The following is a 13,301-nucleotide window of genomic DNA, read 5'->3' as shown; positions in this document are numbered from 1 at the left end:
ACACACACAACCTCACCCTATCCCTTACACTTCATGTACAGACTGGTGGAGAGGAAAAAAAATTTCCTCTACCCTTTTAGGTTTTTTGACCGGTATATTGACATAAAAGAGATTAACGAAGAAAAACAAATTTAATTATGTATGTATGGGAGCCCCATAAGAATATGAGACCCAAGGACATGTTGGGTCAGTTGAGGCTTATATGCTATCCTGACCTAGGGAATGGGATAGGGGCTTAGTGCTTCAAAGGGGAGGAGGGTGATTCACAGGACAACAAGGAGAGATGATGCATAATTAGATGTTCGCCCTGCCATACAGATAAGTATTCCAGAGAAAAAGTAATCTCTGGTAATAGCTCTTTCTCTGAGCCAGGACCAGTATCCAAATTATTTTAGGCCATAACAACTTGACCTTGTTTATTATGCTTTTCTTGGTAACTTCCCATAATTGACTCCCTACTCCTAACATCTTCTTTTGTCTTTAGCTGAACATGATATTTAAGGTGATGGCTTTGGCCATTTTAGGGAGTTACTCAGAGTTCCTGGGTCTCTCCCATGTATACACAGGAAGCATACACATCATTAAGCTTTTGTTTGTTTGTTTTTCTTCTGTTAATCTGTCTTATATCAATTTAATTATTAGTTAGTCAAAAACCTAGACAGGTAGAAGGAATTTGTCGTTTTTTTTCCTCACCACACTACATGCTCCATAGGCAATGATCAACTTAAAGAACAGTGAAATAAACAAGGGTTCTGAGCTCAGACTTAACCAGATTCAAATTCCAACTTTCCCTTAGCAAATTGTGTGACTGTAACTATTCTGAGTTTGAGTGTCCTCAATCTGAACCACTTTGGATAAAGTACGGTGCCTCACAAACATGTGACACGTTACTTATATGGAGAGTGACCCTACTACCGACTAAAAATTAGGGAAATTTTTTACATGTCAATTGCACCTCAAGAAAACTGTAGGAAATAAATTTTAAATAAGTAAGTAAAGGGGCACCTGGGTGGCTCAGTCAGTTAAGCATCCAACTGTTGATTTCAGCTCGGGTCCTGATCCCATGGTTCATGGGATGGAACCCTGCATCGGGATTTGTGCTGACAGAGCAAAGCCTGCTTGGGATTCTCTCTCTCCCTCTCTCTCTGCCCCTTCCCTACTAACTGTCTCTATCAAAATAAATAAACAAATTTTAAAATAAGTAAATAAATAAATAAATAGGGGGTACTTTCTATATATGCTTGAAATGAAAGGAGTCATCCTTTTCTTAACTACTAAAGAATTTATCTACATCAACCAGGCCTCCTGTTTCTTCTCTCCTCTTCTGGGTCTGCCACCTTTTGGCAACGTGAGCAAAAAGCAAACATACAGCCTATACACTCATTTCATATTTTTAGGTACTTTAATAAAGATTTCGGAGAAACCAGGGTTGAATTTAAACCGACAAATCGATGGGGCGCCTGGGTGGCTCAGTCGGTTAAGCCTCCAACTTCAGCTCGGGTCATGATCTCGCAGTTCTTGGGTTCAAGCCCCGCGTCGGGCTCTGTGCTGACACCTTGGGGCTGGAGCCTGGAGCCTGCTTTGGATTCTGTGTCTCCCTCTCTCTCTGCCCCTCCCCTGTTCACACTCTGTCTCTGTCTTAAAAATAAATAAACATTAAAAAAGATTTTTTTTATTTTTTATTTTTTTTAATTTTTTTTAACGTTTATTTATTTTTGAGACAAAGAGAGACAGAGCATGAACGGGGGAGGGTCAGAGAGAGAGGGAGACACAGAATCAGAAACAGGCTCCAGGCTCTGAGCAGTCAGCACAGAGCCCGACGCGGGGCTCGAACTCACGGACAGTGAGATGGTGACCTGAGCCGAAGTCGGACGCTTAACCGACTGAGCCACCCAGGCGCCCCAAAAAAATTTTTTTAAATAAATAAACCGACAAATCGAGAGTGACGATGAAGTACAGGTTCAAATGGTTCAGGCGAATGCCAATTTCCATTTCCACGGAAGATAGAAAGCTGAGTTAGTCAGACATCACTTTGGTAACCGGTTAACTGGCAGGACCGCCGACTTAACAAGCTAAATGGGTCTCTCTCTCTGGAGTGTGGAAATCAATAACAGCCTGTCCTCTACCCCGACCACGTGTGTCGCAGTGGCCCTGCTTCCTTTACTATGTTCTGCATCCTCAAAGGTCAATCTGATCACATGCCTGTGGGGCCTTCGGGGGACCCCCCCCCAAAACTTTGTGGCCTGCCAAAAAGTCATTGCATACAGCCAAGAAACAACAACATCCCAAGGCACAAATGGGTGCTGTCTGTGTAGCTGTCAAGATAACCTGAAAAAACAGGTAGCTGATGACAGCAGAAAGCCAAGAATGCGAAAGGTAAACATCTGTGATTAAAAGGAACAAAAAACAGAGAATAGAAACAAAACCCTAATGTCAGCTTGCTAAGGAAAAGGGGTTCACCACAATCTATCCCTCTGTGCTCTCCTTTACCCTGAAAATGTATTTATGTCTGTCTGTCTGTCTATACGTATGTATGTATGTATGTATGTATGTATGTACATATGTATGTATATATGTATTCATTCATTCATTCATTCATTCATTCACTGTGCTAAGCACTCAAGTGCTATCTGGGTGCACAGTAATGGATCCTGGGCTTGGCTCAGTAAAGTAAGACCCCCTCACCGCCTGCAGTTTAGATGTATTTGTGGTTGAACATCGGGACACATTTGGGGGGGACTGCCTCCTCTCTGGGTCTCCCCTCTCTGACACACTGATAAAGACAACTGAGGCTTCAGGTCAAACCTTTCCCGTAAGCTGCCTCCGTCTCGCAAACCCACAAAGAGATCTGGAACAACCCAAAGGTGGGCACGATCCACTCATCCGTTTTGTCCCCTTTGACCTGCCACTTTGCTCTCCCTCACGTTCATTGCAGAATGAGCTCTACTCATTTCGAACGGCAACATGGTCGTACCTGGTCTCTCAGCCTCTCTTGGTGGCCCATGATCGCGGTGGCATGATGGGGGTACTTCTGCTTCAGATGTTCCAGGAAAGCTTCTCTCTTCCTGTCCATCTCAGATGTTTGCATTCCCAGTATTTCTCTGGAACTGCGGGGTCCACCTAGAGTGTGTCTCCTTGGGATATTGCGGGAAGACTTGGAAACTGAAACGCGACTGTTCCCATTAGAAAGGCGTTCCTTGGTTCTGCGACATTCTGCATCTTCTAATGACGTGACTTGTAGATTGCTTTTTCCTTGTTCTGAAAGACAAAAAAAAAAATACAGTTTGCAATGAAAGATTTTACTAGAAATGTCATTTACAGAACACTAAGAGGGTTTCTGGCTGCTGTTAATATGTAACCATAACCTGGCAGGTTATTTGTTTTTTAGGCAAGACGGGAACCAAATCAACAAAGGAAATGAGAAAAATTGCACTAACGCAAAAAGTTGTAGAGAGAAAGGTGGTCGTTTCCGACTCTTTCCCTGAGATTATTCAGAAGGAGAACACTTGGTCAGACAAGTTTGCAGGCAACTGGGTTACCCCTTACCTTCAACTGTAATTATAGAAAAGTTAGTTCCAGTGATTCTGATTATTGCTTTTGTTTTAATTGCAACCTCATGCTGGTAACAGGACTTTCATAGTTTCATAATCTGACGGTGGTTTCGGAGACACTTACTTCATCCCCAAGACCAGAAATAGGCATTATAATCACAGACATATGAGCCCCCTGAAAACTCCAGCCCCCCTCCATTAGCATAAACCAAGCAAACGTTAGAATTTTCTTAGGTCAATATTACTATTAGGTAAGAATGGAGAGAATGTAAAGGCTTGGACACATTTTGCCTGAAGTGGACTTTAAAACACACAGTGAAAAGGACAGAGATATGGTACATGTTGATGGCCTTGACCTAGACCCTTGGCCTTGACCTTGTCTCGGACACGGCCTTTCCAGGCCAAGTTGATGTCCACCTAGAAGGGAGCAAAGGAGGCAGGCGATGACAGTGGATAGGGAATCTCTGCTCATTCTCAATGGTTGGCAAGTAGGGCGTCAGGTCTGCATCTTCTAGCTGACTGAAAAAGGAGAATTACTTCTTAAAAAACAAAACTAGAAAGGGAGAGTTATGAACATTCAAAAGCACTTCAGACTCTCTTCAGCAGGAGCAGTACTTACACACCACACAGATGCAGGCAGGATAAGGTACTCCTGATCCGGGAACCCTAGGCTCTCACGCGTCCTGCCTTTAACCTCACACCCAGACCATACAATATGATCTCTAAACCTCACCATCTTCATTCATTAAATGAGGATGGCTGGACCAGTATTAGATGTGCAGCGTCTTCTAGCTCTAGATCCTTTAAAACCCAGTCTCAATGAGTTTTTAAAGAAGTTTCCGGTAAAAGCTCATTTGCTAATTATTTACCTTTAAAAGTTCTGTGCAGAAAAAAAGATCCACTATTTGAAAGTTCTAGACTTGAGTCTCAGAGAGACAAACGAAACTTCACACCAGTGATACCCAGAGCATCCAGTTTATACACACACCAGCTCATCTAAAGGCCATGCCCCCAGTGCATTTCCCTCGTTGTCTAGAAACGCCTCTGTAGACAACCCCAGGTCTGACGCCCTTGGGTTAGGCATAGTGAACATTTTCAACTCAGGCTGGTTTTCCTATTCTGGTTTTCCATCCGGAGAATGGTGTTCTGGGAACAATTCTTCTTGTTTACCCTTCACTTCTCATTACATTGCTAATTATAGCATCTCCATCAGACACCGATGAGGAAAGGGAGGAAAAAATAGCCAAATTAGTTAATTCTCCTACTCTTCATTAGTTTCAGCAGTAAATTTAGAAGGGGAAGAAGACTGAACTGTTGATTAAAAAGATATTGAGAGATTAACTGTATCATTTATTTAGGCTCCTTTCTCATTACATGGACCCACATGACGGCTGCCTTTTTTGTGGTGTCTTCTTTAATAAAACAGAAGTAACAGGATCCACTGAATAAAGCGAGTTGCAAAAAATGCCATATGTCAGGTTGGTAAATACGTGTGCAATCTGGTTTCGCTTTAGCTTTCGGAGTGCGTGTGTGTGCACATGAGTTTTACATTGGCCAAAAACTTGTTGTATACTTCATATAACACTATTGACTTTTACACAGTATTTTTAACGATTACTTTCGACATCATTAACATATTTTAAAAAATGATCCTGGGCAGCTAGATTAATTGGCGGGATTGAATCTTCGGGAAGGGGACTTCTTCACATGGGCAAACACACAGACACCCATATGGATAAATGTTCAGGCACCTTCAGCCACCAACAGCAGCAGAAAGTTCCATCTGCCTTCCTCTGCCACACAGACTCACAAGAACTATTTTGTCTCATCTAAGGATCCTCAGACTAGGTCAAGACAGCCAGAACGGTAGCCCCTTGGAGACTGAAAATAGTTTTCCTCTTTCTTCCTTCAGATAAATTCGGAAAGGAGCGGGGGAGGGGAGGAGTGGCAGTCTTTGCAGCCAATCTCCTGTCACCATTTACCTTTGGAAAGCCCCAACTTGCTGACTCTCAACCCCTGCCGTTTTCTAACACTTTGCACCGGAAGGTCACGTCAGCCTTATGTTACTTTCCCATTTTTTCTTTTTTGTGCATTCTTCTAAAATGTCTCCAGTTGTTTAACAAGGTTGAATGTGACCTGGAGGAAGGCAGCAAAAGCACTGATGCCCAAATGCGCCAACGGCCAAAGGCACAGTCCTTTGGCGGATGCCCAATTGAGGGCGGGGCTCACTCCTTCCCGTGGCTCCCCTTCTTGCCCTTCACCCCACTCCGCTATCGGCCCGGTCTGTCTCCCGTCCCACCACCAGGCACCTGCTCACAGGCACCAACAACACCCCAACCCTACTGTCCACACAAAGCCACTTGAACACGCGTCCCGGTCACCTGAGCCCTTTCCTCAGGGAGGCTCAGTTCTTGGGGGCTCTCAATTCCCGGGCCTGAGGGAGAACTGACAACTCTACCCCTCCAGTCATTTGGGGACACCGTGACCCTTCAGCTGGGGAGAAAAACTAAGCAGGACAAAACAAGAGGCGACCGGGCAAAGGACAGGTAGTCACAATTCCACAGCCGTGGAGTCAGAGATCTGAGTCCCACCCCTTCTTCATTATCCACAAAGCCATCCACACAGAAATCCAGTTCTATTTCTTGTCTGGAATGCACTCTGGTGCTAACATTGAAGTATGGGTGTGTCCAGCCACTTGCTATTCTGGGAATCCGTGTCAAACAAACAACGATGCTGTAGCGTGAAGGCAAGGCTTCCAGTTTCCCCTTCCTGCCGCTCCCAGCCTCCGCACGGCCCCGGGAAACTGCTCTTCCTAGCCCACTCCAAGCAGGGCACAGAGCAGAACAGGAGCGGCGAGCAGAGAACAGCCCCTCCAGCATTCCCGGGAGCAGAAGCAGAGATGAGGAGGGCGGCAGTGCCAGAGAGAGAGAGACTCTGCTGAGACGCAGCAGGTTATCCTGCGGGCAGGAGCCCACGGGAGCTGAAGGCTGGCCTCTGGGCCACAGCTCAGGTGGCCTCAGCCAAGTCAGCTGACTTCACAGCAAGAGATTTGAGACCTCGCATCCTTCAGACATTCCACGCCTGCCTTCCACCTGCGAGCCAGCGACAAGACTTCCCTGAGATTTTATTCCCGAGTTCAGATTCGGTAGGCCACAGCCTCTTTGAGAGGGAGTCCCTCCCTTCTTTGTAGAGGCTTCCGGTTCGCTATCTCCAAGATGGAGCTTTGCAATGGTGCCAGGATCCTCTCTTGTCATAGGAACACCGTGGGGAGTTGCTGTTTCCTCTGGCTGTACAACCTCTCCGGGCCTTCTGTGGCAGCGACAGGATTTTGTCCGTCCGGGTCTTCAAACCATAACGTTCTCCTGCTGCACACACAGAAAGGCTGCGTTTTCCAGCCTTCATCTAGCTGGGGCCTGGTCCTAATTCCTCCAGTCAATGCAGTGTGGGTGGCCAGAGGTGATGTGGGCCACCTTCAGCCCTGGCCCCCAGCCTTGCTGAATGATCTTCCGTGCTCCTTCTCTTTGATCTTGGGCTAGCTGCCAGTCAAAGCTCCAGAGGAAGCCGTCAAGGCCTTGGCGAATGGCGGCAGGCTACACAGAAGGGGCCTAGGTCCCAGAGCCGGCCTGAAGGTGTGCCCTCAGGAGATCCACCTGGCCGGGAATATCCACATTCCACTGTGTTCAAAACATTAACGTTGGTTGTGCTAAACCACAGAGATTACAGGGTTGTTACAGCAATTCGCCTATCTGACTAATACACATCCCATATTCTGTTGGGGGCCCACGGGATTTCTTGCCTTCCTAGTTCTCTTGTTAATATCATACAGATCACCACCATATACGAACTGGCACAGAAACTACAGCCGAAATCAGACCATTATATATATTCACCTAAAAACCCTTAAAAATTAAATACGGGATAAATAAGATTTCTGGGATAGACAGAGTAGGAACAGCCCTTCTGCTCCCCGGAAAAACATTCTCGGCTCAGGTGTTGGTTAGATGATTCATTCATTCTCGAAAATATTTATTGAGTGCCTACTCCGTACATTGAAAGGAGTTAGGAAATACAGTGAAGTTGTGATCGAGAGAGACATAATCCCCTTCCCTTACAGAGGATCCACATTATAATGAGGGAAGCAGACAAACAATACGTCATATAAATGTCACGTAGTGATAAGTGCTCTTTAGGATAAAACAGGTCAGGGGCAGAGACTGATGGGACAATTTTAGAGTTCTGTGCAAAGACTTGAGTATCTGGGACTCCCCAAGCTTGCGCTCTGTGGCCAGGGCCATTTTTTGCAAGTTCAAGGTGTACAATGTGTTGGTTTGATACATTTACATATTGCAAAAAATGATTACCAGCAGAGCAAATACTATCTCGAAACACTGGTGGATCAGGGGTTGGCGGAGGCGAGCAGACGGGCTGATAACACCTTACCTGCCCAGGGGTTTCAAGAGCTTAGGGGCCTGAGCAAAAGCAGACACTTCAGGGCCACTGTGGGCAGATAGAGGCGGCCCGAGGAACCTCCCCCAGGATCGCTCCAAGGAGCCCATGGGCTTTAAAGGGAGTGTGATAGTCTTAGACTACAGGTTAGCCAATAACTACGGAGCGCACACAGGGCACCTCGCAATATACTTTCACGCTGTTGTTTTCCTAGTAAGCTGCCTACTCAGCCACGGAAACCTCACTGATTAGAGCCATTCTTGGGGCGACCATCTGCCCCAATTTGCCAAAACACTTGTGGGTTACAACTGCCGTCCCAGCAAAATTATTCATAGGGTTCCTTTTCACTCTCCAAAGTGTCTCAGTCCGGACAATAAGTTACATGATCACCCAGGGGATCCTTATCTACAGTAGATTGGTAAACGCCAAGCCCGGCGGTGGAATAATTAGCCTTTGGTTCAAGAAATATTTATTGAGTGTTTTCTACGTGCCCGGTGTTCTGTTAGTGCAGGAAATGCAAAGATGAGGAAGACCTGGTCTGCCCTGGAATATCACTTTCTTATTGGGTGCAACCATCAAGAATGCCGGGCTAGAAATGGACACGGTGTATTACGGATGACGTGAACAGAGGCCTGGCTTCCCTGTGTGGTCCTCGTGCTGACCAAAGAACTGAAACTGATGCCATCCTCCTTCGCTGCATCGCTTTACCCAGAATTCAACGGGACCCTACACATCCAATCTGAATGCTTCTCACCCTTACGATCTCTCCAGCCACCCCTCCCAATCTCTCTGACTTCTAGATACTCAAGTGTCCCAGGGTGTACTGGGGACCTGTCCTCCTGCACACAGACCCAGTCCCAGCAGATCTGACATTGACCCCCGTCCATCCTCTTCAATTCGAGTGGAGAATATCCATGCTGCAATCAGCATCTCCGCTTGGATGCCTGATATAAACCTCTGGATCCTAACCTATCCAAAGGACTTCCTATTTTCCCCTCCACTTCCAAACTATACACACCCTCTCCTCCCCAACTCCACTCAAATGCTTTCCCTTTTGAGTAAATGGCAACTCCATTCCTCCAGCTAGGCAGGCCAACATTTCTGAAATCATCTCTGACTTCTCCTTTTCTCTTATATCCCACATCCAATCCCTCAGCAAATTCTTTTGCCTTAACTTTCAGTATACATCTGGAAGTGTCTCATCACCTGTTCTACCACCTGCTGGTCCAACCTCGTCCCTGGTTTACCGCAGAAGCCTCCAAAATGGCCTCCCTGCCCTTCCCCTACCCCCCATGTGGGTTATTCTCGGCATAGCACCCAATATTTCTCTTTTATAAGACAAGTCAGACCTGCTAGCCTCTCCCCAGCTCTTTTGAAATAATCAAGTCTCTGCCACAGTCTCACAGCCCTATGTGATTTGGCTTGGATTACCTCTTACCCTCTTTTCTCCCAGCCTTCTCCCATGTCCTTGCCGTTCTTTGAACATGTTCCTGCTATTCCCTCCCTCACCTCTTTCAGATGTTTATTCAGATATACACCAGTGAGGGTCTCCCTGATAACCCTATCTACAGTTTCACCCGCAACCCATGTACTTCCTGTTCCCTTTCCCTGCCTACAGTCTTATTTCTACTTAATAGAGTTACTAGATAAAATATAAAATGCCCAACTAAAATGAAATTTCAAGTAAATAATGAATAATTTCAGCATAAGTATGTCCCAAATAGTGCACGGGATATACTCATACAAAAATAATTATCTGTTGCTCATCTGAAACTCAAATTTAACTGGGTATTTAACTCAAATACAGGGTATTTTTACTCGCTAAACCTGGGAACGCTGGCATCTAACATGCTATGTATTTTATGTATCTGTTCATTGTCTCTCTTTACCACCTCCTTCCCTCCAAACATGGCTCTTAGAACAGAAGTTCAGCGAGGGCAAGTATTTTTCATCTACTTTGTTCACCGTTTCTCCCACTGAATGAATGGGTAAATGAATAAAGTGATTACATTCCCTCAGCCTGACTATCCCCAGCCTCTGAAGCATCTTTGAATTGCTGTGTTTGTTTGAAAGTTATTTCTTAAACTGGTCCCATTCTAATTGCCCCTGTAGATTCTGGGTCACTTATGTCAACAGATGGAATCCTTGCTGTAGGATCCTGCCCTACCAGATAAGGGGGGAGGGGAGGGATGGCAGCCTTATCTCCCACTGGACCCCACTGACCAGGCGCCCTCACGGAGAGTGCTCTGTTTTAGAAACACAAACACAGACACCTAGACGAAGACTGTAGGACTGGGGGATCCTCCAGGGTTTTCTAAGCTTCAGGTTTCCTGCATTTCACAGGACAGGGGTAAGGTGGGGAGGGGGCGGTGTTTTAATTGCCGTGCTTGTGCCTAGCTTAGTTTTGCATTTTCAATGTGGATGAGTCATTTGTTACTTCCCTTTCGCCTTTTTAAAGCACACACACCTTTTCCCCTGTGCATAATCCCTACTCCCACGCAGAGCACTGTAGACCCGCAAGGCTTCTTTTAGTTCCTAACTGGCCTCCGGATGAACCTGGGGTAGGGTGGGCGGGGATGGTTTCGGATTGTGCGGGTTTATGAACACGCCGCCTATATGATACCATATGATAGGCTCTATAGGCTCTGGCATCACAGACGTCAGAAACTGGAAAGCAGAGAAGTCCTTTCTCTACCCAGCCTCGCTGTGAAATTTCTTTGGAACAACATAAGCTTCTGGAAATTCCCTACGGAAAAGACAAGTCTATTACCGACACAATTAAAGGAAAACTGCCTGGAGAAAATTTACCAAAATTCTCTAACAACTCCCAACTTTTGAATAGAGAGATTCACAGAGTCCCATCCATCATCCACATAGAGGTACAAGTGCTCCCCTACTGCTCTGATCTGTAAAATAAAACATCCCTAAACTCTGTAATTTAACTCTAAAATTCCGCAAAACTTGCATCCAGTGTGCATTTGCCTCATGGGATCCCCCAACCAATGAATGGAAATGCTGCCCTCCCAGAGATAGCCTCCCAGAAACAGCTCCTTTCTCCCACGGCTGGAGCAGTGAGTATTAAAAGCTGCTTTTAGCGATATATTTTGTCATTGCCTAGAGATACAACACATACTGAATGCTTACTGTCCCACAAACGCGGTATCCCCAAGCCACTTCTTTTGCTGCTGACGAAAACCCTGCCAGAGATCAAGTCAGACCCAAGAAATCACAGCTCTCCACTCAGTTTTGAAAACGCACCACCCCAAGAAAAGCGCGTTTTCTTTGCCATGCGCCCCGTCTCGGGATTATAAAAAGCAGCCCGCGGCGAGGAACACGCTTAACTGTAACTCCATCTTTGAATGAGTCTGTTACTTACCCTGCTTCTGCCCGCTGTCTGCTGAGTAAGGAAGGCACGGCTCACATTTCTGGCTTTCATTTTCTTCCATTGTCCCTGCCTACGGCACAAGCTCCTTGCTGCTCTTTAAACTTCAGAGCGCAGTTCTGAAAGCTCCCAGAAAGCGCCTGGAAGGGGGCCCTGGGCGGGGGGAGGGGACCGTGCGAAACCCCACCCCAAACTATTCTCCACTCCGGTGCAAAGTCTCTCTCGCCGGAGAAAACTGCATTCCAGCGTCGGGCCGCCCCCGTCCCTCCGTGCCTGCGGCCCCGCGTCCGTCCGTCCGTCAGTCCGCCAGCCCGACTGGTCCCGGAGGAAGGGGGGAGGGGGGAGAGCCTGTGCCCCGGAGCCGCCCGCCGCCCCTGGCCGGGGCGAGCCCTGCGCGGCGCGCGTGGGAGGCCCCAACAGGTGATGGGCTGTCCGACCAGGACCCGGACTGCCTGGTTTGCACCGCTGCGAACTGCCGAGATCCCGCAGCCGGGGAAGGAAAACATTTCACATAGGATCGCCGGCGAGAACTGGGTTCTCCGTTCCCTGGGTTCTTGAATCTCAGACACAGAAGGAGCCTCCCAAGTAGGCTGCTGTACATATTAATACACAGCCAACTGCAGAACATCCCAAATTTGAGTGAAATCTCTTTATAAAAAAGAAAGAAAGACAGAAAGCAAGCCTTTATGCTGAATGTTGTTAAGTAAACACTTTCTGGCAATAACTGTTTAGAACCTGATTAACACAAAGAAGTTGTTTACTTTTCGCACAGTCAGTATCAATCACTTGCACTGAACTTTAAAAAGAGTTTGTACCCCCATTTGCTTAGGCTTTGACGCCTCTCCTTTCCCCCAACACACACACACACACACATACACACACACACACACACACACCCCTTGCTCACAAATCTTGAAAAGTAAACAAACTAGTAAAGTCAACCTTCCGAATCTCTCAAGTTAATTACTTTAAAATATCTGAAAGGCAAAAAAATTGCTTTTCTTTGGTTGGGCAGAGTTACATCCAACATACTCATTCTCCTTTTAAGCTATCTACAAATATTTATTTTGTTCTTTACCCAGTCCTTGAAAAATTGGCAAATTTCCCAGAAAGTGAAAATAGGAGGCACAATGTCCACACACACAAAAAAAAGATGGGAAAATAATCTAAGCAACATTAGCTCTGTCATTTCAGCCATCTAAAAGTAACACAATCACCAGTAGGAAGAGTGTGATATTTTAATCTGTAGTGGCCTCATCAGTTGAGGGGAAAAGAGGACAATGGGTAGCTTGCTGACCATACCTTCATGCAGTTTAACAGGCCATTCAGGCAAGGTCTTAGATTAATTTAGATCAAGAATTTGTGCAGAACAATGGCTGGCCTATCCTCCAGATTCTGACCTCAAGTCACCTGTGTGTTTTGGCAGCGTGGGAGACATATTTTGGCCATCTAGGACAAAAAAGATGCGGAAGGCCCGTAGGGACAAAGGATATAGGGAAAATGGACATGCCAGAGATTGAGCCAAACTCTCACATAGGAAGGGAAGAAGAAAAGAAAGACCCTGAAACTCCTAACAGGATTTTTCTTGAAATCCAACATGTGGGGAATCTTCTAGAAAGTTAAAGCCATGCCTGGCAGCATGAATACAGGCAATTGAGTCGACAGGGCTCAAGGTCTCCATGACTTTGCGGCAGAATTACCTGGTAATCTTGCTCTAAGGAGGAACTAATCTTACACGGTTTCTGTACTGGTTCCCTGTGGGCAAATGAGTAAACGCCAGAGGAGTCTTGTTTTAACCTTACTATTTCCTCAGATACAAAATGTTCAGGAAGGAGGGATTTGTGTTCAGGCCCCCGGGTCCAGATTGTCCTGATCCTTGGGTAATTGTTGTGAATTTGTCTTCAAATTAACAATGCCAGGGA

At 46.2% G+C, this 13,301-nt stretch overlaps 1 protein-coding gene across 9 annotated transcripts in view; it reads right to left on the bottom strand.

Annotated features, from left to right (window-relative positions):
* Positions 1-12,168, bottom strand: part of KIAA1217 (KIAA1217 ortholog) — a 302,038-nt gene extending 289,870 nt beyond the window's left edge. For 4 of the 9 annotated variants that reach the window (XM_049624700.1, XM_049624701.1, XM_049624702.1 and 1 more), the window contains exons 1-2: positions 11,374-12,155; positions 2,975-3,258 (exon numbers count right to left, since the gene is read on the bottom strand). In XM_049624700.1, the coding sequence (XP_049480657.1) occupies positions 2,975-3,258; positions 11,374-11,443 (354 nt within the window). In that variant the 5' untranslated portion in view covers positions 11,444-12,155. Of the gene's footprint in view, positions 1-2,974; positions 3,259-11,373 lie in introns of all 9 variants that reach the window. The other 5 variants (XM_049624704.1, XM_049624705.1, XM_049624711.1 and 2 more) reach the window with 3 other exon arrangements.
* Positions 12,169-13,301: the final 1,133 nt, after the last annotated feature.

The sequence above is a fragment of the Panthera uncia genome, chromosome B4, assembly GCF_023721935.1.
Source record: "Panthera uncia isolate 11264 chromosome B4, Puncia_PCG_1.0, whole genome shotgun sequence".
Lineage (NCBI taxonomy): Eukaryota > Metazoa > Chordata > Mammalia > Carnivora > Felidae > Panthera > Panthera uncia.
The sequence above is the reverse complement of the archived record's forward strand: the minus strand, read 5'-3'. Positions and strand labels throughout refer to the sequence as shown.